Source organism: Lucilia sericata, unplaced genomic scaffold (assembly GCF_015586225.1).
Source record: "Lucilia sericata isolate MDLA Ls3-8-SP2 unplaced genomic scaffold, ASM1558622v1 Contig001417F_arrow, whole genome shotgun sequence".
NCBI classification, from domain to species: domain Eukaryota; kingdom Metazoa; phylum Arthropoda; class Insecta; order Diptera; family Calliphoridae; genus Lucilia; species Lucilia sericata.
Genome location: NW_023995350.1, coordinates 92414 through 117216, shown reverse-complemented (window position 1 = coordinate 117216; position 24803 = coordinate 92414). Strand labels below are relative to the sequence as shown.

General features: G+C 31.5%; 5 protein-coding genes across 5 annotated transcripts; 4 read left to right on the top strand and 1 right to left on the bottom strand.

Annotated features, from left to right (window-relative positions):
• Nucleotides 1–3112: 3112 nt before the first annotated feature.
• On the top strand, nt 3113–4732 carry LOC119611305 (peritrophin-48-like). The gene is given in 5 exon segments (XM_037966840.1): nt 3113–3187; nt 3268–3413; nt 3415–3831; nt 3910–4680; nt 4682–4732. Coding segments are annotated over 5 exon segments (1392 nt in total). The 5' UTR covers nt 3113–3180.
• A 2042-nt stretch (nt 4733–6774) lies between these two features.
• On the top strand, nt 6775–8011 carry LOC119611299 (peritrophin-48-like). The gene is made up of 2 exons (XM_037966834.1): nt 6775–6840; nt 6938–8011. The coding sequence occupies exons 1-2, from the start codon at nt 6834–6836 to the stop codon at nt 7981–7983; spliced, it is 1053 nt and encodes a 350-aa protein (XP_037822762.1). The 5' UTR covers nt 6775–6833; the 3' UTR covers nt 7984–8011.
• A 2289-nt stretch (nt 8012–10300) lies between these two features.
• LOC119611306 (peritrophin-44-like) lies at nt 10301–11474 on the bottom strand. Its single transcript, XM_037966841.1, is given in 3 exon segments — nt 10301–11271; nt 11274–11369; nt 11429–11474. Coding segments are annotated over 3 exon segments (1026 nt in total). The 5' UTR covers nt 11436–11474; the 3' UTR covers nt 10301–10348.
• Nucleotides 11475–15387: 3913 nt separating this feature from the next.
• Nucleotides 15388–20279, top strand: LOC119611309 (peritrophin-44). The gene is made up of 2 exons (XM_037966845.1): nt 15388–15484; nt 19231–20279. The coding sequence occupies exons 1-2, from the start codon at nt 15478–15480 to the stop codon at nt 20244–20246; spliced, it is 1023 nt and encodes a 340-aa protein (XP_037822773.1). The 5' UTR covers nt 15388–15477; the 3' UTR covers nt 20247–20279.
• Nucleotides 20280–23115: 2836 nt separating this feature from the next.
• On the top strand, nt 23116–24400 carry LOC119611308 (transcription termination factor 3, mitochondrial). Its single transcript, XM_037966844.1, is given in 3 exon segments — nt 23116–24002; nt 24071–24159; nt 24161–24400. Coding segments are annotated over 3 exon segments (1134 nt in total). The 5' UTR covers nt 23116–23146; the 3' UTR covers nt 24350–24400.
• Nucleotides 24401–24803: the final 403 nt, after the last annotated feature.

The following is a 24803-nucleotide window of genomic DNA, read 5'->3' as shown; positions in this document are numbered from 1 at the left end:
ATAAAGCAAAAATTGCTGACGTAAGAGTATGCTCCATGTACTATGAGTGCCAAGAAACTAAATGGAAAATGTTTACTTGCTCCACTAATCAATATTTCGATATTAAATCTGAGAAGTGTGAAGATCGCCAAATTGCTAAACCTGCAAAAGGTTGTAATCGTTGTCAATTTACAAAAACTACTTGGGTTAATGAAGTCGACGCCCATTGCAGAGCATATAATATATGTAAAGATGGCCAGACAATAGCTAGTGGTTGGTGTCAAGAATATAGTTACTTCAATGAAGAGTTGCAATACTGTTTAATTGATGACATGTATTTCGACAAATATCGTGAAAATAATGGAGCCTGCAATAACACTACCTGCAGCAGTGTACAATGTAAGATTGTGGAGTGTTTAGCTGATGCTAATAAATCGTTATACGAATGTCAACTTCAAGTTTATGTGAATGAAAGAAATTTATCACCAAATATATGTCGAGCTGCGCTTTGTAGAGATTCCGAATCATATCCTGAGTGTAAGAATAATCTTGTTTGTGATGCATAGTTGGTTCTAATTATCCAGAATGTTATTAAAAAAGAATTTCGTAAATTTCAGTAAAAACATCTAGTGTTTTATTTAAAATCATTCTTCAAAGACTTTAGAGCAAATTTTTTATGCATATTTGTTTTATAAACCTTTGATAAATTACTATGAATAAAGACCTTAATATTTAGCTAAATTTCATATCCTAAACTTTCTTCAACAACTGACGAAAGTTGTTTATCATATTTATAAACAATTTTTGTTTATTTGTAGTTTCCTTTAATATTAGATAGAGAAATTAATTAAATTGATTATTTTTTTTTTATCTTATCCCAAATATTTCACAATTACTATAGTCTAGTCTAGTCTAGTCTATAGTCTAGTCTATAGTCTAGTCTATAGTCTAGTCTATAGTCTAGTCTATAGTCTTGTCTATAGTCTAGTCTATAGTCTAGTCTATAGTCTAGTCTATAGTCTAGTCTATAGTCTAGTCTATAGTCTAGTCTATAGTCTAGTCTATAGTCTAGTCTATAGTCTAGTCTATAGTCTAGTCTATAGTCTAGTCTATAGTCTAGTCTATAGTCTAGTCTATTGTCTAGTCTATAGTCTAGTCTATAGTCTAGTCTATAGTCTAGTCTGTAGTCTAGTCTATAGTCTAGTCTATAGTCTAGTCTGTAGTCTAGTCTATAGTCTTGTCTATAGTCTAGTCTATAGTCTAGTCTATAGTCTAGTCTATAGTCTAGTCTATAGTCCAGTCTATAGTCTAGTCTATAGTCTAGTCTATAGTCTAGTCTATAGTCTAGTCTATAGTCTAGTCTATAGTCTAGTCTATAGTCTAGTCTATAGTCTAGTCTATAGTCTAGTCTATAGTCTAGTCTATAGTCTAGTCTATAGTCTAGTCTATAGTCTAGTCTATAGTCTAGTCTATAGTCTAGTCTATAGTCTAGTCTATAGTCTAGTCTATAGTCTAGTCTATAGTCTAGTCTATAGTCTAGTCTATAGTCTAGTCTATAGTCTAGTCTATAGTCTAGTCTATAGTCAGTCTATAGTCTAGTCTATAGTCTAGTCTATAGTCTAGTCTATATAGTCTATAGTCTAGTCTATAGTCTAGTCTATAGTCTAGTCTATAGTCTAGTCTATAGTCTCTATAGTCTAGTCTATAGTCTAGTCTATAGTCTAGTCTATAGTCTAGTCTATAGTCTAGTCTATAGTCTAGTCTATAGTCTAGTCTATAGTCTAGTCTATAGTCTAGTCTATAGTCTAGTCTATAGTCTAGTCTATAGTCTAGTCTATAGTCTAGTCTATAGTCTAGTCTATAGTCTAGTCTATAGTCTAGTCTAGTCTAGTCTAGTCTATAGTCTAGTCTATAGTCTAGTCTATAGTCTAGTCTATAGTCTAGTCTATAGTCTAGTCTATAGTCTAGTCTATAGTCTAGTCTATAGTCTAGTCTTTAGTCTAGTCTGTAGTCTAGTCTATAGTCTAGTCTATAGTCTAGTCTATAGTCTAGTCTATAGTCTAGTCTATAGTCTAGTCTATAGTCTAGTCTATAGTCTAGCCTATAGTCTAGTCTATAGTCTAGTCTATAGTCTAGTCTATAGTCTATTCTATAGTCTAGTCATAGTCTAGTCTATAGTCTAGTCTGTAGTCTAGTCTATAGTCTAGTCTATAGTCTAGTCTATAGTCTAGTCTATAGTCTAGTCTATAGTCTAGTCTATAGTCTAGTCTATAGTCTAGTCTATAGTCTAGACTATAGTCTAGTCTATAGTCTAGTCTATAGTCTAGTCTAGTCTAGTCTATAGTCTAGTCTATAGTCTAGTCTATAGTCTAGTCTATAGTCTAGTCTATAGTCTAGTCTATAGTCTATATATAGTCTAGTCTATAGTCTAGTCTATAGTCTAGTCTATAGTCTAGTCTATAGTCTAGTCTATAGTCTAGTCTATAGTCTAGTCTATAGTCTAGTATAGTAGTATAGTCTAGTCTATAGTCTAGTCTATAGTCTAGTCTATAGTCTAGTCTATAGTCTACTCTATAGTATAGTTTATAGTCTAGTCTATAGTCTAGTCTATAGTAGTATGTCTAAGTCTAGTCTATAGTCTAGTCTATAGTCTAGTCTATAGTCTAGTCTATAGTCTAGTCTATAGTCTAGTCTATAGTCTAGTCTATAGTCTAGTCTATAGTCTACTCTATAGTATAGTATATAGTCTAGTATAGTCTAGTCTATAGTATAGTCTATAGTCTAGTCTATAGCCTAGTCTATAGTCTAGTCTATAGTCTGGTCTTTGGCCTAATCTATAGTCAAAGTATTACTAAAAACTAATAATTTTTAATAATTCACTGCATTTAAGGGTGTAAAATATTCGGCACAGCCCATTTTATCATTCTACTGTTTGTTAGTGCTTGAGGTCAGTTTATTATAAATGAAAATCTTATCTATAAATTAAGGAATTTTTAGTTTATTTTGTAAATAAATTTTGCTTAATTAATTTTTATATCTTAAATAATAGCTAAGTTTATATCTATCTAGAAATAATCAAATGCCTAAGTACTAGACCTTTTATTATAAAAGGCACACAATCTCGGACAAACATAGTCAGTGTTAAAAATCTAACGACTGGTGAAAAGCAGAGGAATTCGCTTAAGAAATAAAATTTTAAACATGGGTGGTAGTGAGCAAAAAGGATTAAGTATTTGGTTATTTTAATATTATTGTATATATATCTGTTGTCCAAACTTGTTTCCTTAGTTTCATCACTAGTGGCCAGTGTTGCCATCATACTTTTAGCATTTAGCTTGCAAACGGCCTATGCTGGCTACGATGTTGCCAGCTACTGTCAACTTGTACCAACTGGCACTAAATTTCCCAGTTTGAAATCATGCCAAAAGTAGTACAATCTGCCAAGACAATGGCCAAGTAATTAAAACCTCTTGTAGCGGTAGCGATGTCTTTAGCAAAGATAAACAAAATTGTGTATCTGCCTCTTCAGCGAATTGTAATATTGAAACTCCTAATCCATGTAAGGGTAAGGATCAAGTTTGGATATCAGATCCTAATGATTGTCATAGGTGGATTTATTGTACGAAGGATGCAATATTTGCCAGTGGTGACTGTCCATATGGACAGTATTTTGATGTAACTGAAGAACTGTGTGTTGTTGGTGATTGTCAAGAAAGTGATGAACCTATAGAGATAAAAAATATATGTCAGATTATGCAAGTTGGTCAATTCTTTGGTGATATCGACGATTGTGCCGCTTGGCATGTTTGCTACGGAAACGATGACACAGAAGGCCAATGCACCAACGGAATGGTAAGTCTTTATATCTAATATAAAACTTTAACAAAAGTCTACTACATACATATAATATTTATTTTTAATTTAAACAAGATCTACAATGCCGAAAGACGCATGTGTGTACCCAGTAATGGCAATATGTGCGCTGGACCAACCGAAAACTGTAATGAAACTGAACTGAACAAAATAATTCCCAACTCTGGTGTCTGTTCTATTTACTTCAAATGTACGGAATCCGATTCAAAATATAAGTGGAATAAAATTTCATGTGATAATGGTGAATATTACGATGTGAACACAAAAAAGTGCGAAAATCGTCAAAAGGCTACACCGGTCGAAGGCTGTGATCGTTGTGAATTTTCCAATGCAACTTTTGTAAATTCTGTTGATCCCACTTGCATGGGTTATATAGCATGTGAAGATGGAAAGGAGATTGTTAAGGGCACGTGTGTCAGCGGCTATTTTAACGAAGAACAACAAATATGTACTAATAATGATGATGGTTTACCAGATTATAGAAATAAAAATGGTGCTTGTTACATTGAAACAGCCACTACAACAGAAGAACCCTCTAAAGAATCCACACCAGCGAAAACTGATCCACAGGAAACTACACCATCGAAGACGGAGCCAGCAACAACTGAGCCAGAGCAAACGACACCAACCAAAAAAGAGCCAGAGGAAACTACACCAGCAACAACTGAGCCAGGGGAAACGACACCAACGAAAAAAGAGCCAGAGGAAACTACACCAGCAACAACAGAGAAAGTGGAAACCACAGTAGCAACAACTGAGCCAGTGGAAACCACACCCGAGGATAAAAACCCCGCTTTAGATAACGAAACCACAAAAAAGCCACCAAAAAAAAAAAACAACAACAAAAAAGCCAAAAACAACGAAGAAGCCAAAAAACTAATTAAAATTTATTCAAACACTAATTGTTGAATAAAATTATTATTTTCTTTACGAAATTATTTTCTCTTTGAAATAATTGTTTAAGCCTAACAGTATGCAGTTTTCTTAAGATTTATAAAAAGTAATAAATATTCCAAAAAAGAATTGCCAGGTGAGTGAAAGTAAGATATTTATTTATCTTTACTCATCTTCATCATTTCAAATACATATCTAAAAATTTCCAGAGTGGCCTCCGGTAGGTTAGTGGTTAGTGTTCTAGTCTGGTAGACCGGAGGTGGTGGGTTCGATTCCCACCTGAGGCACTGATTAAGGAGCGCATAACAGGACCGATAGACGCCAAGGTGTATTTCTCTGGATTTGATGTATATACATCCTCCTTTCAAACTAACTATGTAACTAACTAAATATTTCCAGATCTAGTTCTAGTTCTGTTCTAGCTCTATTCTAGTTCTGTTCTAGTTCTGTTCTAGTTCTGTTCTAGTTCTGTTCTAGTTCTGTTCTAGTTCTGTTCTAGGTCTGTTCTAATTCTGTTCTAGTTCTGTTCTAGTTCTGTTCTAGTTCTGTTCTAGTTCTGTTCTAGTTCTGTTCTAGTTCTGTTCTAGTTCTGTTCTAGTTCTGTTCTAGTTCTGTTCTAATTCTGTTCTAGTTCTGTTCTAGTTCTGTTCTAGTTCTGTTCTAATTCTGTTCTAATTCTGTTCTAGTTCTGTTCTAATTCTGTTCTAGTTCTGTTCTAGTTTTGTTCTAGTTCTGTTCTAGTTCTGTTCTAGTTCTGTTCTAAGTTCTGTTCTAGTTCTGTTCTAGTTCTGTTCTAGTTCTGTTCTAGTTCTGTTCTAGTTCTGTTCTAGTTCTGTTCTAGTTCTGTTCTAGTTCTGTTCTAGTTCTGTTCTAGTTCTGTTCTAGTTCTGTTCTAGTTCTGTTCTAGTTCTGTTCTAGTTCTGTTCTAGTTCTGTTCTAGTTCTGTTCTAGTTCTGTTCTAGTTCTGTTCTAGTTCTGTTCTAGTTCTGTTCTAGTTCTGTTCTAGTTTCTGTTCTAGTTCTGTTCTAGTTCTGTTCTAGTTCTGTTCTAGTTCTGTTCTAGTTCTGTTCTAGTTCTGTTCTAGTTCTGTTCTAGTTCTGTTCTAGTTTGTTCTAGTTCTGTTCTAGTTCTGTCTAAGTTCTGTTCTAGTTCTGTTCTAGTTCTGTTCTAGTTCTGTTCTAGTTCTGTTCTAGTTCTGTTTCTAGTTCGTTCTAGTTCTGTTCTAGTTCTGTTCTAATTCTGTTCTAATTCTGTTCTAGTTCTTTTCTAGTTCTGTTCTAGTTCTGTTCTAGTTCTGTTCTAGTTCTGTTCTAGTTCTGTTCTAGTTCTGTTCTAGTTCTGTTCTAGTTCTGTTCTAGTTCTGTTCTAGTTCTGTTCTAATTCTGTTCTAATTCTGTTCGAATTCTGCTCTAGTTCTGTTCTAATTCTGTTCTAATTCTGTTTTAGTTCCATTTTATATTCTGCTCTGTTCATCATATTTTACCCCCAAGAGGGCCTTGCAATTAATATTGAATAAATATTAAGCGGATTTAATTAGAATTTTGTATGATGAATAAAATTTTATCAGCAAGATTCGACAAAACATATTTTGTTTTAAATTTTTGTCATAAATAGGTAATGTCAAATTTGTTCACAACATTGATAAAGCAGAAACAAAAAACTGACATAAAAAAACATAGTTCAAGTAGAACTATAAAATACCCTGCCATAGAGTATTAATAACGTCTATAGCTGTGGTGCGTAGGGTGTATTTATTGTAGGGTCTCTGTTATAATCTACATATTCGCTGCTTTTCAATCCTTTTAATTTCCAGAAAACATTCTTAGAAAATTACTTTGAAAGATGGGTAGGTCCAAACCACATTATTTTTTAAAATATATCAGTGTCAATCATCAGTGCCGGGTATTTTTTTACTGTTACAAACGAAATGTTTAATCTATAGTATAATATCAAAACTAACATTCTTTAATTAAAACTTAAGACAAAGTAATATTTCATTTATAACCAAAACATTTTGCATTCAAATTTAGTTATTTCTGAAAGTTCTACAAATATAGTTCGGTTTGGTTTTCTTAAGCAAAAAAACCATGAAAGGTACAAAAAAATTATAAAGCTAAATATTGTTCAGCAGATACGTTTATTATTAAACTCTAGGACTAATATTGTTTCCTTTCTTATTACACTCTATCAGCGTATCCTGTTGTGATTAAACTCTTTATGGGAATTCTGTTTTTGCCTAAATATTACACAATCGAACTACGAGTACCATTATCCGAAGATGTCTGTCGTTATTTCAAGAATGGTGAAATTGTGCGTAATCCCAGTTCCTGCACTGAAACATTAATATGTCAAGATGGCAAAAGTACGCCGCATTCCATAAAATGTAACGGTGATAAAATAGTTTTATTGTCAACAATGGATTGTGGAAAACCTAAAAAACCCGACAGTTATTGCACACCAGTATGTTCAAAATCTAGTCATAAATGGATTGCAGATGAAAAAAATTGTGGGGAATGGCATGAATGCAAAAATGGCACAGTTAGTCAGACAGGTTTCTGTCCCGTGGGACAAATGTTCAATCAAACGGAACAAAGATGTATTTACGATAATGGTAAATGCGACAAAACCTTCGATATATGTAAAGTGGCTAAAACATCGGTAAGTATTTGGGATGAAAATAATTGTCGCAAATACTACGAATGCGATAAAAATGAGGCTCTTCAAGAAAAAAACTGCACATTGGGAAATTATTACGATGCACGTTCAGGTGACTGTATTGAAAAAGCAAAGGTCAATTGCTATAAACATCCGATACCCGACTATGCCTGTGGAAATCCAAAATTGGCCATACTTAATGCTTTCGTAAAGGACCAAGCCACTTGTCGTGGCTTTTTCTATTGCAAGAGCAAGCCCAAGAAAACAGAAAAAGATGGGTCTTGGAATTATGATCCTGATGAAAAACCGACTTGGGGTCAATGTCAAAAGAATTTTTTTTTCGATGAAGAAACACAATACTGTCGTGATCAAAATTATGTTAAATGTGATGAAGATCGTTGTGATGGTCATATGAGTGGCAAAGTATTGAGCGAAAAACCTGGTTGTAAGCATTATTTAGAATGTACCAATGGCTATACGCACAAAGAAGTTCCATGTGATAATAATAAATATTTCGATCCAGTTACTGAAACTTGTGTCTATACAAAAATTACATATCCGATTTGTGAGAAAAAATTTTAATAAATTAATGACTAATAAAAAATAAAAACTTTACTAAATACATTCACATTTATACATACAATAACTTGTTTGTATTTTCTAGTCCATTGTAAATCCTAGTGTATATAATTTCTAATTCATAGTATAGCAATTTAAATTTTAGTTCAGTTCTAGTAGAATTTTAGTTTAGTTTTATTTCAGTTCTAGTTCAGTTCTAGTTCAGTTCTAGTTCAGTTCTAGTTCAGTTCTAGTTCAGTTCTAGTTCAGTTCTAGTTCAGTTCTAGTTCAATTCTAGTTCAGTTCTAGTTCAGTTCTAGTTCAGTTCTAGTTCAGTTCTAGTTCAGTTCTAGTTCAGTTCTAGTTCAGTTCTAGTTCAGTTCTAGTTCAGTTCTAGTTCAGTTCTAGTTCAGTTCTATTTCAGTTCTAGTTCAGTTCTAGTTCAGTTCTAGTTCAGTTCTAGTTCAGTTCTAGTTCAGTTCTATAGCCTAGTCTATAGTCTGGTCTATAGTCTAGTATATAGTCTAGTCTATAGTCTAGTCTATAGTCTAGTCTATAGTCTAGTCTATAGTCTAGTCTATAGTCTAGTCTATAGTCAAGTCTATAGTCTAGTCTATAGTCTAGTCTATAGTCTAGTCTATAGTCTAGTCTAGTCTATAGTCTAGTCTATAGTCTAGTCTATAATCTAGTCTATAGTCTAGTCTATAGTCTAGTCTATAGTCTAGTCTATAGTCTAGTCTATAGTCTAGTCTGTAGTCTAGTCTATAGTCTAGTCTATAGTCTAGTCTATAGTCTAGTCTATAGTCTAGTCTATAGTCTAGTCTATAGTCTAGTCTATAGTCTAGTCTATAGTCTAGTCTATAGTCTAGTCTATAGTCTAGTCTATAGTCTAGTCTATAGTCTAGTCTATAGTCTAGTCTATAGTCTATAGTCTAGTCTATAGTCTAATCTATCGTCTGGTCTGTAGTCTAGTCTATAGTCTAGTCTATAGTCTAGTCTAGTCGAATCTAGTCTAGTCTATAGTCTAGTCTATAGTCTAGTCTATAGTCTAGTCTATAGTCTAGTCTATAGTCTAGTCTATAGTCTAGTCTATAGTCTATAGTCTAGTCTATAGTCTAGTCTATAGTCTAGTATATAGTCTAGTCTATAGTCTAGTATATACTCTAGTCTATAGCCTAATCTATAGTATAGTCTATATAGTCTATAGTCTAGTCTGTAGTCTAGTCTATAGTCTAGTCTATAGTCTAGTCTATAGTCTAGTCTATAGTCTAGTCTATAGTCTAGCCTATAGTCTAGTCTATAGTCTAGTCTATAGTCTAGTCTATAGTCTAGTCTATAGTCTAGTCTATAGTCTAGTCTATAGTCTAGTCTAGTCTAGTCTATAGTCTAGTCTATAGTCTAGTCTATAGTCTAGTCTATAGTCTAGTCTATAGTCTAGTCTATAGTCTAGTCTATAGTCTAGTCTATAGTCTAGTCTATAGTCTAGTCTAGTCTATAGTCTAGTCTAGTCTATAGTCTAGTCTATAGTCTAGTCTATAGTCTAGTCTATAGTCTAGTCTAGTCTAGTTCTGTCTAGTCTATAGTCTAGTCTATAGTCTAGTCTATAGTCTAGTCTATAGTTAGTCTATAGTCTAGTCTATAGTCTAGTCTATAGTCTAGTCTATAGTCTAGTCTATAGTCTAGTCTATAGTCTAGTCTATAGTCTAGTCTATAGTCTAGTCTATAGTCTAGTCTATAGTCTAGTCTATAGTCTAGTCTATAGTCTAGTCTATAGTTCTAGTCTATAGTCTAGTCTATAGTCTAGTCTATAGTCTAGTCTATAGTCTAGTCTATAGTCTAGTCTATAGTCTAGTCTATAGTCTAGTCTATAGTCTAGTCTATAGTCTAGTCTATTCAGTCTAGTCTATAGTCTCTAGTCTATAGTCTAGTCTATAGTCTAGTCTATAGTCTAGTCTATAGTCTAGTCTATAGTCTAGTCTATAGTCTAGTCTATAGGTCTAGTCTATAGTCTAGTCTATAGTCTAGTCTATAGTCTAGTCTATAGTCTATAGTCTAGTCTATAGTCTAGTCTATAGTCTAGTCTATAGTCTAGTCTATAGTCTAGTCTATAGTCTAGTCTATAGTCTAGTCTATAGTCTATTCTATAGTCTAGTCTATAGTCTAGTCTATAGTCTAGTCTATAGTCTAGTCTATAGTCTATAGTCTAGTCTATAGTCTAGTCTATAGTCTAGTCTATAGTCTAGTCTATAGTCTAGTCTATAGTCTACTCTATAGTCCAATCTATAGTCTAATCTATGGGTTGATTTTGTCGATATTTCAAATAAAAAAGTAAATCGCAACATATTATACTCTATTTATATACATATAGGTATGTACATGATTTATTCTATTATTTATGATAACAAGCTGGATATTTTATTATTTCCGTGGTACATATACCCTGTTCTTCGTCGAAGAATGTATTAACACACTTTCCTCCTCCCACTTGAACACCATTTTCACATCGAAGATAATGACGACAACCACTTTCACTACTGACCACAAATGTTCTCTTACTACCCTCACAACGATCTCTATGGCATGCAACTTTCAATGGATCTACGCACATTTGTTCCACCTCGCTAAAAAACAAATTATTCGGACATTTATACCATTGAGGATTTGGATCTGGTTTAGAGCCATAATCAGCACAAAAGAAAGTGCCACCACAAGTAGCTCCATCATTGACGAATTTATTTCTTTTAATTCCTTTTCCTGAACCACAGACATTTTCCGGTACTGGATGACATCCTTCTATAGTTTCTTTTATACATGTTCCATTAGCGGGATGATAAAAAGGTGCGGTGCTTTCACAAAATGCATTTTTAAGTGTTACGTTTTTCGTTGCTTTATTCTGTACACATTCGAAATATTTTCCGCAATTGGATTCATCTTTAAATTTAATGCCCGTCGTAACGATGGCGCAAAAGTTCAATTTATGAGAGCTGCAGGTCGAATTAAAATCATAAATACACATCTGCTCAGTCTGATCAAAGTGATAACTTTGTGGACAGTGACCATATAGAGCCAAATCTTCGTCTTGACAATAATAATAACCATAGCATGATTTTGGATCTTGTACAAATGTATGAGATTTATTTTTACAATCGATTTCGCATGTACTGCGATCGGTTAAATCTTTTACGCATTTGAATGTATCCTTATTGTAGAAAGGTGTGGAGCCCTTACATTGAACACCAGGAGTTGATTTAAAATCAATACATATGATTTCTTGACTACAATCATCTGGATCACGCAATTTAGTTTCATTGGGAAAAGACGACAAGGATCAGCATTACGTTGCCCCACTATAGTTACGGGCAGTATTGACCACATTAGAGCCACGGCCGCCAAACAGATTAATAAAGGATCTTTTATGAGGGAAAATTGTGTTATCATTATGGAATTTTCTTTTAATTATTTAATTTACCTTTCATGTTGAATTTTAAGGACCGAACTGTTGGGTGTTTAGCAAAAGACTGAAGTTATTTCAAATATATGTATGTACATATATGTTTATTTTATTATTTAAGACTCGAATTTATTTTTAAAATAAATTTGTGATAAATATTAGTTACGATAAGATTACTTTCAATATATGTATTCAAAATATTAACTACCATAACAACAAAGGGGCCATAAGATAGGACGTTACAATTTATAATGCGAATATCTATTTATGATTAGATTCTGCATTTAGATTTGTATCTAAAAGAATAGGAAAAAATACTTGATAATTTATAAATATAAAGAGCATAAATTAATAGACTTTTTGGCACGTACTGTCTTATGGTAAGACCAGTTTATTCACCAATTGGACAATTTCTGCTATATCACCAGCTTCAAGATTTTATAGACGAATGAATCCATTGAAGATAAATCATGTTCAAAAACAGCGTATCCGTTATTTATAATGCGAAAACTTTATTGTAGCCTAGCCTATTGTCAATATAGCATTAGTCTATAGTGTAGTCTATAGTCTAGTCTATAGTCTAGTCTATAGTCTAGTCTATAGTCTAGTCTATAGTCTAGTCTATAGTCTAGTCTATAGTCTAGTCTATAGTCTAGTCTATAGTCTAGTCTATAGTCTAGTCTATAGTCTAGTCTATAGTCTAGTCTATAGTCTAGTCTATAGTCTAGTCTAGTATATAGTCTAGTCTAGTCTATAGTCTAGTCTATAGTCTAGTCTATAGTCTAGTCTATAGTCTAGTCTATAGTCTAGTCTATAGTCTAGTCTATAGTCTAGTCTATAGTCTAGTCTATAGTCTAGTCTATAGTCTAGTCTATAGTCTATAGTCTAGTCTAGTCTATAGTCTAGTCTATAGTCTAGTCTATAGTCTAGTCTATAGTCTAGTCTATAGTCTAGTCTATAGTCTAGTCTATAGTCTAGTCTATAGTCTAGTCTATAGTCTAGTCTATAGTCTATATAGTCTAGTCTATAGTCTAGTCTATAGTCTAGTCTATAGTCTAGTCTATAGTCTAGTCTATAGTCTAGTCTATAGTCTAGTCTATAGTCTAGTCTATAGTCTAGTCTATAGTCTAGTCTATAGTCTAGTATAGTCTAGTCTATAGTCTAGTCTATAGTCTAGTCTATAGTCTAGTCTATAGTCTAGTCTATAGTCTAGTCTATAGTCTAGTCTATAGTCTAGTCTATAGTCTAGTCTATAGTCTAGTCTATAGTCTAGTCTATAGTCTAGTCTAGTCTATAGTCTAGTCTATAGTCTAGTCTATAGTCTAGTCTATAGTCTAGTCTATAGTCTAGTCTATAGTCTAGTCTATAGTCTAGTCTATAGTCTAGTCTATAGTCTAGTCTATAGTCTAGTCTATAGTCTAGTCTATAGTCTAGTCTAGTCTAGTCTATAGTCTAGTCTATAGTCTAGTCTATAGTCTAGTCTATAGTCTAGTCTATAGTCTAGTCTATAGTCTAGTCTATAGTCTAGTCTATAGTCTAGTCTATAGTCTAGTCTATAGTCTAGTCTATAGTCTAGTCTATAGTCTAGTCTAGTCTAGTCTATAGTCTAGTCTATAGTCTAGTCTATAGTCTAGTCTATAGTCTAGTCTATAGTCTAGTCTATAGTCTAGTCTATAGTCTAGTCTATAGTCTAGTCTATAGTCTAGTCTATAGTCTAGTCTATAGTCTAGTCTATAGTCTAGTCTATAGTCTAGTCTATAGTCTAGTCTATAGTCTAGTCTATAGTCTAGTCTATAGTCTAGTCTATAGTCTAGTCTATAGTCTAGTCTATAGTCTAGTCTATAGTCTAGTCTATAGTCTAGTCTATAGTCTAGTCTATAGTCTAGTCTATAGTCTAGTCTATAGTCTAGTCTATAGTCTAGTCTATAGTCTAGTCTATAGTCTAGTCTATAGTCTAGTCTATAGTCTAGTCTATAGTCTAGTCTATAGTCTAGTCTAAGTAGTCTATAGTCTAGTCTATAGTCTAGTCTATAGTCTAGTTAGTCTAGTCTATAGTCTAGTCTATAGTCTAGTCTATAGTCTAGTCTATAGTCTAGTCTATAGTCTAGTCTATAGTCTAGTCTATAGTCTAGTCTATAGTCTAGTCTATAGTCTAGTCTATAGTCTAGTCTATAGTATCTAGTCTAGTCTATAGTCTAGTCTATAGTCTAGTCTATAGTCTAGTCTATAGTCTAGTCTATAGTCTAGTCTATAGTCTAGTCTATAGTCTAGTCTATAGTCTAGTCTATAGTCTAGTCTATAGTCTAGTCTATAGTATCTAGTCTATAGTCTAGTCTATAGTATAGTCTATAGTCTAGTCTATACTAGTCTATAGTCTAGTCTATAGTCTAGTCTATGTATAGTCTATAGTCTAGTCTATAGTCTAGTCTATAGTCTAGTCTATAGTCTAGTATATCTAGTCTAGTCTATTCTATAGTCAGTCTATATCTAGTCTATAGTCTAGTCTATAGTCTGTCTATAGTCTAGTCTATGTTTAGTCTATAGTCTAGTCTATAGTATAGTCTATAGTTAGTCTATAGACTAGTCTATATTCTAGTCTATAGTCTAGTCTATTGTATATTCTATAGTCTAGTCTATAGTCTATAGTATAGTCTATAGTCTAGTATATATTCTAGTCTAGTCTATTCTATAGTCTAGTCTATGGTCTAGTCTATAGTCTAGTCTATAGTCTAGTCTATAGTCTAGTCTATAATCTAGTCTATAGTCTAGTCTATAGTCTTGTCTATAGTCTAGTCTATTGTTTAGTATATAGTCTAGTCTATAGTCTAGTCTATATTCTAGTCCATATTCTATTCTATAGTCTAGTCCATTGTCTAGTCAATAGTCTAGTCTATATTCTAGTCTAAAGTCTAGTCTATAGTCTAGTATATAGTCAAGCCTATAGTATAATCTATACTATAGTCGGAACTATAATCTAGTCTATGGTATAGTCTACATTCTTTTCTATAGCGTATAGCCTAGACCGTATTTTAATCTTTTTATGAGTTTGATTGAGTGAATTAATGAAACTTTTTCCTGATCTCTTATCACAGCTGTATTTTAAAAATTTAATTGATCCGGAAACTTACATAATGAACAGTTTTCTATATTTGATCTCGATTTTTGCTTTAACAACTTACGTTATATATCTTATCTCAACTATTGCATATAGTAGTTATTAATTGGCCAGTTAAAAAGATCTAGAATAGTAGAATATTCCAAAACAATTTGATTAAGTTTTTTTTTTTTGCGTATTTCACTTTCAATAAAATTTGCGAAATTATTTAACAGGAGGTAGAAATTTTACAGTGACAAAAACCAGTTATCATGGCACACTTAAACTATCTCTAGGTAATACTATTTTACAAGCACATTGCGAAATATAAGATAAAGACTTGGTAAATTTTAAATTGTTCTGACGTCTTTAATAATTGAGGAAATTTATCAGTGACGTGGATGTGAGAAAAGGGACACCGGGAAAATGAATATATTTAGACAACCATTGAAAATTATTATCTAGATAGAGATGAGACTGTACAGATAGATATACATACATATATTAAGGATTTTTAATAGATTCTAAATATGTATGTACATATGTTGGTAAAATCATAATATCTGAAGACTTTATATATTTATTTGTATTTAAATCCTATATTTCTTTCAGTGTAAAGGAAATACCACTTTCACTCATGTTTACACTATACTGATATCTTCCTACTCAAATCAAATTAAAACAATTAGTAAAAACTTAAAACAAATGTTTAATGACAAATATGAAGTGCAAATGATTATATACTATATACATATATTTGACATTATCAATGACTAATAAAATAAAAGTGCAAAACCTAGGAAAAAATATATATATTGAGGTAGCAAAGTTTTGATTAGATATAAGACCCCCACAGAATTTTCAATTTGAAATATCTTTTAAAGGTACCTGCAATTTGTAAGAGCAATTAGTTGCTCTGTGAATTGCTAAGGGAAAACATCTCCATATAAAAACTATAGCTGAAATAGTGAAAATGAAAGGTATACATACATATAAAAACCAAAAAATAGTGACATGTTATAGATAACAAAAATATAGATATGTATGTTTACAAGAAATTCTAATTTAATAATTGTCAAAAAAAATGTCATAATTTGCAAACTTGTCAAAGTTTTATAATTAATAATATAATATTGTAACGAAAGAGAACATTAATAGAGATTGTGCTTTAAAATATTATAAAAACAAAGTAAACAATTCGGAATGGCTAAAACATATCGTTTTGGGATGTTAAAATGTGGTCTTAAAACACTTTCTAGTCTTTACTAAAGTCTAGTATATAATCTTGACTATAGTCTAGTTTATAATCTTGACTATAGTCTAGTCTATAATCTTGACTATAGTCCAGTCTATAGTGTAGTCTAGTCTATAGTTTAGTCTATGGTCTAGTCCAGCGGTTCCCACCGTTTTTTACTTCGCGGACCCCTTGAGGAATTTATTTAATTTCACGGACCCCCATACATATTTTGATATCTTATTGTTATAAATAATTGTTCATCCGAAAATTGTCTTAGTCCTGGTCCATAAACCCTATACAATATTCCCGTACATTGAGAATATTTAGTATTTCGGAGATGTTTTCAATTGCATGGTTTTAAATATAGAATGACTTCTAACATGATGTTTAATTTTATGATCGTGAGAGCTTTCATGTTCATTTCTCGTCAGGGTAACGAAAAGGTTTCTTTATCAAGTATTGTCGACATGTGCTTAAAGAGTCATGTTTCTAATTTTTTTTGCGTAGGAGTGAGCTGAGTATGTAAGCTAAGTTTTCGGGAAAATATGTGAAAGTTAGACTTCTTCGATGCTGTTGCGGAATGCGTTACCCACATAAAATATGACCTGAACTCTTTGCGAATGTACTGTGAATTTGGATCTTAAATTTGAATTTTAAAATACCTACGAATTATTTTACTGCCTGGTTTTGACTATTTACGCAAAACGCTATGAATTTTCTGATGTTGATTTAATAATATTGGACAACAAAATGAAGTTAAAATCTGTGTATCACGTCGGAATGGAATATTTATATTTAAAATTAACTAGATTAACACTTTTGCTTACAATTTAAAAAATATTATGAAATGTGACCTAACTTCATATTCCGGGATACTAATATCAGTATTTAATTCTAAGGCAAATCATTATCCGTCTGATATAAAAACATTTATTTCGATACATATACATTTATAAAAATTACAAATCACGTAATACTTTACTTTATAAAAGTGAAACAATAAATTTGTATGGCCTAGCTTCATCCTGATAAACGACCGAAACAATAAAATTCAAAAAGTCATCAACAAATCTGGGATTATTGAATAAAAATTGTGTATTTTAGTATTTATGAAAAATTTGGAGATATTTTTAATATTTTCTAACATATAGAGAATACTTTTTATTCATGATTATTTTCGTTCGTCTTCGCGGACCCCCTAGGATTTTGCTACGGACCACTAGGGGTCCGCGGACCCCCTTTTGGGAACCGTTGGTCTAGTCTATAGTCTAGTCTATAGCCTAGTCTAGTCCTATAGTCTTGGCTATAGTCTAGTCTAAATCTAGTCTATAGTCTAGTCTAGTCTAGTCTATAGTCTAGTCTATAGTCTAGTCTATAGTCTAGTCTATAGTCTAGTCTATAGCTAGTCTATGTCTAGTCTATAGTCTAGTCTATAGTCTAGTCTATAGTCTAGTCTATAGTCTAGGCTATAGTCTAGTCTATAGTCTAGTCTATAGTCTAGTCTATAGTCTAGTCTATAGTCTAGTCTATAGTCTAGTCTATATCTAGTCTAGATCTAGTCTATAGTCTAGTCTATACGTCTAGTCTATAGGTCTAGTCATAGTCTAGTCTATAGTCTAGTCTATAGTCTAGTCATAGGTCTAGTCCATAGTCTAGTCTATAGTGTAGTCTATAGTCTAGTCTATAGTCTAGTCTGTAGTCTAGTCTATAGTCTAGTCATAGTCTAGTCTATAGTCTAGTCTATAGTCAAGTCTATAGTCTAGTCTATTGTCTAGTCTAATTTAGTCTTAGGTCTATAGTCCGAGTCTATTAGTCTAGTCTATTAGTCTAGTCTATAGTCTAGTCTATAGTCTAGTCTATAGTCTAGTCTATAGTCTAGTCTATAGTCTAGTCTATAGTCTAGTCTATAGTCTAGTCTATAGTCTAGTCTATAGTCTAGTCTATTGTCTAGTCTTTAGTCTAGTCTATAGTGTGGTCTATAGTCTAGTCTATAGTCTAGTCTATAGTCTAGTCTATTGTCTAGTCTATAGTCTAGTCTATAGTCTAGGTCTATAGTCTAGTCTATAGTCTAGTCTATAGTCTAGTCTATAGTCTAGTCTATAGTCTAGTCTATAGTCTAGTCTATAGTCTAGTCTATAGTCTAGTCTATAGTCTAGTCTATAGTCTAGTCTATAGTCTAGTCTATAGTCTATAGTCTAGTCTATAGTCTAGTCTATAGTCTAGTCTATAGTCTAGTCTATAGTCTAGTCTATAGTCTAGTCTATAGTCAAGTCTATAGTCTAGTCTATTGTCTAGTCTATTATCTTGTCTTTAGTCTAGTCTATAGTCTAGTCTATAGTCTAGTCTATAGTCTAGTTATAGTCTAGTCTATAGTTTTTTTTTTTTTTTTTTTTTTCGATAACGCAGGAGGTGTGAAACTTTCAAGGATACCTACAGCCCTACTGATAGGCATGCACGATTGTCCACGACTAAACACAAACCCCCTCGACCACTACCCTCTACACACTACCCTAGTCTATAGTCTAGTCTATAGTCCTAGTCTATAGTCTAGTCTATAGTCTAGTCTATAGTCTAGTCTATAGTCTAGTCTATAGTCCTAGTCTATAGTCTAGTCTATAGTCTATGTCTATAGTTCCTAGTCTATAGTCTATCTATAGTCTAGTCTTAGTCCTTAGTCTAGTCTATAGTCTAGTCTATAGTCTAGTCTATAGTCTAGTCTATAGTCTAGTCTATAGTCTAGTCTATAGTCTAGTCTATAGTCTAGTCTATAGTCTAGTCTAAGTCTAGTCTATAGTCTAGTCTATAGTTAGTCTATAGTCTAGTCTATAGTCTAGTCTATAGTCTAGTCTATAGTCTAGTCTATAGTCTAGTCTATAGTCTAGTCTATCGTCTAGTCTATTGAGTCTAGTCTATAGTCTAGTCTATAGTCTAGTCTATAGTCTAGTCTATATTCTAGTCTATTAGTCTAGTCTAATAGTCTAAGTCTATAGTCTAGTCTATAGTCTAGTCGATATCAGTCTATAGGTCTAGTCTATAGTCTAGTCTAAGTCTAGTCTATATCTAGTCTAGTCTAGTCTATAGTCTAGTCTATAGTAGTCTAGTAGTCTAGTCTATGTCGTTATAGTCTAGTCTATAGTCTCGTCTATAGTCTAGTTCTATAGTCTAGTCTATAGTCTAGTCTATAGTCTAGTCTATAGTCTAGTCTATAGTCTAGTCTATAGTCTAGTCTATAGTCTAGTCTATAGTCTAGTCTATAGTCTAGTCTAGTCTAGTCTATAGTCTAGTCTATAGTCTAGTCTATAGTCTAGTCTATAATCTAGTCTATAGTCTAGTCTATAGTCTAATCTATAGTCTGACCTTTAGTCCAGTGTATAGTCTAGTCTATATTTTTTACATCTCTTAGAATCTCCTATTAAGAAGACACATGACTTTGCAAATATCTCTGAGTTGTTATCTACTAAACTCAATGTATTTCTTTTTTAATTGCAGCATTGCAGCTTTTAATAGTACTCCTTTTTGTAGTGTACCTATTTACAACAATCTCAGCAGATGCCTCAGACCACACAAAACTCTGTCGTTTATTCAAAAACGGCACAAAAGTACGTGTTCCCGGATCTTGTGAACAGTATATGGTGTGTAATGGCAATAGTGGTGAAATTTTCACTTGTTCCGGCAATTTGAAATATGATACGGAACAAGAAAAATGTGTCGCAAATCTTGATACCACTGCAATATGTGATAATCGTTGTATGGGTATAAGTGACGGAAGATTCGTAGCGGACCCAACCAATTGTCGTGGCTGTTATTATTGTCTAAATGGTGAAGCCTATGCCAGCAGTTGTGATTGGCAGTACTATTTTAATGAGACTAGACAAGAGTGCGTTTATCCTCGCGATTCTACGTGCAAAGATGTTAATAATATTTGTGAACTGGTGAAGGATAAAACCGCGTTTCGTAATGAGAATGATTGTTCACAATACTATGTATGCAGCAAAGGCGTACAAAAGCCTGTTTATTGCAAAAATCAATACTTTAATGTGGAAAAGGGATCTTGTGATAAGAAGAAGAATGTAATTTGTAATGCCCATCCAATAGCCGCGAATTTATGTCCAAAGAATATTACTAATATAGTGAAAAAAGCAGATGGTGGTTCTTGTCGCGGTTACTTTGTTTGCGCCCCTATGGGAGAATTTGCTCAAGATGAACAACCTATTTGGTTCCAGTGTCCGGCTGGAAAGCTTTTCAGTGAAGCGCAAGGAGAATGTTTAGATCCAATCGATGTTAAATGCGATTATAATCGTTGTGATGGCCGTGGTAATATGCTCGTTAACAGTTCTTTTAATAATTGCCGCAATTATATTAAATGTGAAAATAATTTGGAAGTGGAGGAATATACCTGTGGCGATAATTACTTTTTCAATGAGCGTCTTCAAGCATGTGTTCCGTATATCATTTATTTTAAATGTTGTGATCAACCAGCTACGCACCCCAACGTAAAGTTGTAATAAAAGTTATGCATACCAACTTGGTTTATGGACTAATTTTTTGTTATTGTCTTTGTTTCGAGGAAAATTTTTGCAAAGAAAAATAATTTGTAAAAAATTTACTTGTTTTACATTTTTCAAATAGTGTATAACAGTATAAGAATTGTTAGTATAACAATTTTTCTTTAGAAAAGTTGTAAGTATAACAGTTTTTCTTTAGAAAAATTCTTAGTGTAACGGTTTTTTAATATAACAGTTTTTCCTTAGAAAAGTTGTTAGTATAAAAGTTTTTCTTTTGAAACAAATGTTAGTATAAAAGTTTTTCTTTAGAAAAATTTTTAGTATAAAAGTTTTTCTTTCCAAAAATTGCTAGTATAACAGTTTTTCTTTCCAAAAATTGTTAGTATAACAGTTTTTCATTAGAAAATTTGTTGGTAAAACAGTTTTTACTTAGAAAAACTATTAGTTTAACTGTTTTTCCTTAGACAAATTGTTAGTATAACAGTTTTTCTTTCAAACAATTTTTAGTTTTTCTTTTAGAAAAATTGTTAGTGTAACGGTTTTTCTACAAAAACTTTTCGTATAGCAGTTTTTCTTTGGAAAATTTCTTAATATAACAGTTTTCCTTTAGACAATTTGTTAGTATAACAGTTTTTTCTTTAGAAAGAGTTTTTTTTAGAAAAAATGTTAGTATAACAATTTTTCTTTAGAAAAGTTGTAAGTATAACAGTTTTTCTTTAGAAAAATTCTTAGTGTAACGGTTTTTTAATACAACAGTTTTTCCTTAGAAAAGTTGTTAGTATAAAAGTTTTTCTTTTGAAACAAATGTTAGTATAAAAGTTTTTCTTTAGAAAAATTTTTAGTATAAAAAGTTTTTCTTTCCAAAAAATTGCTAGTATAACAGTTTTTCTTTCCAAAAATTGTTAGTATAATAGTTTTTCATTAGAAAATTTGTTGGTAAAACAGTTTTTACTTAGAAAAACTATTAGTTTAACTGTTTTTCCTTAGACAAATTGTTAGTATAACAGTTTTTCTTTCAAACAATTTTTAGTTTTTCTTTTAGAAAAATTGTTAGTGTAACGGTTTTTCTACAAAAACTTTTCGTATAGCAGTTTTTCTTTGGAAAATTTCTTAATATAACAGTTTTCCTTTAGACAATTTGTTAGTATAACAGTTTTTTCTTTAGAAAGAGTTTTTTTTTAGAAAAAATGTTAGTATAACAATTTTTCTTTAGAAAAGTTGTAAGTATAACAGTTTTTCTTTAGAAAAATTCTTAGTGTAACGGTTTTTTAATACAACAGTTTTTCCTTAGAAAAGTTGTTAGTATAAAAGTTTTTCTTTGAAACAAATGTTAGTATAAAAGTTTTTCTTTAGAAAAATTTTTAGTATAAAAGTTTTTCTTTCCAAAAATTGCTAGTATAACAGTTTTCTTTCCAAAAATTGTTAGTATAACAATTTTTCATTAGAAAATTTGTTGGTAAAACAGTTTTTACTTAGAAAAACTATTAGTTTAACTGTTTTTCCTTAGACAAATTGTTAGTATAACAGTTTTTCTTTCAAACAATTTTTAGTTTTTCTTTTAGAAAAATTGTTAGTGTAACGGTTTTTCTACAAAAACTTTTCGTATAGCAGTTTTTCTTTGGAAAATTTCTTAATATAACAGTTTTCCTTTAGACAATTTGTTAGTATAACAGTTTTTCTGTAGAAAGAGTTTTTTTTTAGAAAAAATGTTAGTATAACAGTTTTTCTTTAGAAAAGTTGTTAGTATAACAGTTTTTCTTGAGAAAAATTGTTAGTATAACAGTTTTTATTTCGAAAAATAAATAGTACAACAGTTTATCTTTCGAAAAATTGTTAATATGACAATTTTTCTTTAATAAAAATGTTAGTGTAACAGTTTTTCTTTCAAAAAAGTTTAGTATAACAGTTTTTCTTTAGAAAATTTTTAGTGTAACGTTTTTTCTAAAAAAAAATTTAGTATAACAGTTTTTCTTTAGAAAATTTGTTAATATAATAGTTTTTCTTTAGAAAAAATAGTTAGTATAACAGTTTTTCTTTCGAAAAAATGTTAGTATAACAGTATTTTTTAGAAAAATTGTTAGTATAAACTGTTTTTCTTTAGAAAAATAATTAGTATAACAGTTTTTCTTTAGAAAAATTGTTAATATAACTCTTTTTCTTTCCGAAAATTATTAATATAACAGTTTTTTTCAGAAATTTTTTTTGTAACAGTTTTTTTAAATTGCAATTATAACTGGTTTTCTACAGTAAATTGTTAGTATAACAGTTTTGTTTGAAAAATTTAATTATAAAGAGTTTTTTTAAATAATTCTTATAATAATATGTTCTAAAGAAAAATTTTTGGTATAACAGTTTTTTTTGATAAATTGTCAGTATAACAGTTTTCTTAAGATAAATTTCTAGAATAATTATTTTTATAACAGTTTTTATTTAGATAAGTTATTGGTATAACAGCTTATCCTTCATACAAGTGTTAGTGTAATAGTTTTTTTATAGAAAATGTATCAGTATAACTGTTTTTAAGTAGAAAACTTGTTAGTATAACAATTTTTGTATATAAAACTTGTTAGTATAACAGCTTTACTATACGAAAAATTCTCATTATAACACAATCCCTTAAGACAAATTATAAGTACAAAAGATTTCCTGTACAGAACTTATTAGTTTAATGTTTTACTACAATTTTTCTATAGAAAAATTTGTTTATATGTATACTGTTTTTTCTCTATTGTAGACACATGCCTAAAAGTATGCATTAAAAGTTTTAAAGATTACATCTGGCTACACTATATTTATAACAACACTTTCCAACACTAAAGGCACTCCAGCAGCTGTTTTAGCTGTCAACTCAAACTACAATAGCAACAAACTCAAAGTAAATAAAAAGTAAACAAACCAACATGTTAATATTACGAAATTTACGAATTTTAACAAATTTAACTAAAACTAATGTACCAAAACGTTATCTAAGAGGTTTACCACAACGAAGGGTAGAATTTAGCGCCCTACCTTCTGTCACCAGTGGCGAAGAAGAAAAAGATGAGGTAAAATTGGCACAAAAAGAATTGGCCGAATTGACGGGTGGCCTTAGTATGCAGCAGCTAAAAGAAATTTTAGAACCGCACAAAAATAAAACTTTAAAAAGACAGGAAGACTCTAAGGAAGAGCAGCTATCCACGGAAGTTAGCAAACAGCCACTTTTACCCACCTACAACTTGGCGGCTTATGTCGACAAATCGGAATTACTGCAGCAATTCATACAATTGGGTGTAGACTTAAGTGCCATTGAAAGGCGCAAGGGCTTGCCAGAATTTGTATTGAAATTGGATCTAGAACAGGATGTTAAACCTCGTCTGTTATTTCTTAAAGATCAAGGAGTGCCAGCCGAAAGTTTTGGTGATGTTATAACCAAAAATCCCTTAATATTCAAAGTCGACCTAGATGACCTACAAACTAGAGTAAATTATATGGAAGCGAAACGTTTTAGTGCAATACAAATCCAACGTATTCTCACACTCAATCCCTTTTGGTTAATGTTCTCCACTAAGCGTATTGATAAACGACTGGGCTATTTTCAAAAGGAATTCTCCTTAAGAGGTGATGATGTTCGTTTTCTAGCCAGTAAATTACCGCGCTTGATCACCTACAACATGGAACATATACGTCAGGCCACATTTAGTATACGCGAGGAAATGGGTTTCGATAAGGAAGAAATTAAATGTTTACTCTTAAGTAAACCACGATTATGGCTATTGAGTAAGCTAAATTTATTTTTATTTATTTAAAAATAATATTAATATTGTTTTTTTTTTCAAATTTCACAGAACCTGATGATCTTATTGAACGTTTTGCCTATGTTCATCAGGAAATGCAACTATCGCATCAAATGATATTACAACAGCCGGAAATTTTAAACCTCACGAGAGTTTCGTTTACGGGAACGTCATGAATTTTTAAAAATGTTAGGACGCGCTCAATATGATCCGGAGAAGGATATGTATATATCGCCGAAATCTTTAGTAGAGGGTAATAATCATTATTTTGTACGTAAAGTAGCTAAAAGTGATATAGAAACGTTTGAATTGTTTTTGAAAACAAGATAATTTTTATAATTTAATAAAGAAAATCTTATTTTTAAGTTTATTTAGTTTAGTTTGTTAATAAAGTAAGATTTTTTGTATTAAACTAAAGATGGTAATAAAGAATGTTTTTTTCTATCTATAGCAAATATTAGAAGATTTGTTAGTATAAAAGATGTTTTGTAGAAAAATTATACTAACAATAACACAAGTTCTAAAGAATATAACAAATTAGGGTTCTATAGTTGAAACGAAAAGTCGACTTTTCGACTTTTTGCATTTAGTTAAAAGTCGACTTTTCGACCTTTCGACTTTTTCCATTTTATGAAAAGTCGATTTTTCGACTTTTCGACCTTTTTCATTTATTTAAAAGTCGACTTTTAGACTTTTCGACTTTTAGTATTTTATAAATGGTCGACTTTTTCCGACTTTTCGACTTTTTCCGACTTTTTTCGACCTTTCGACTTTTTCCGACTTT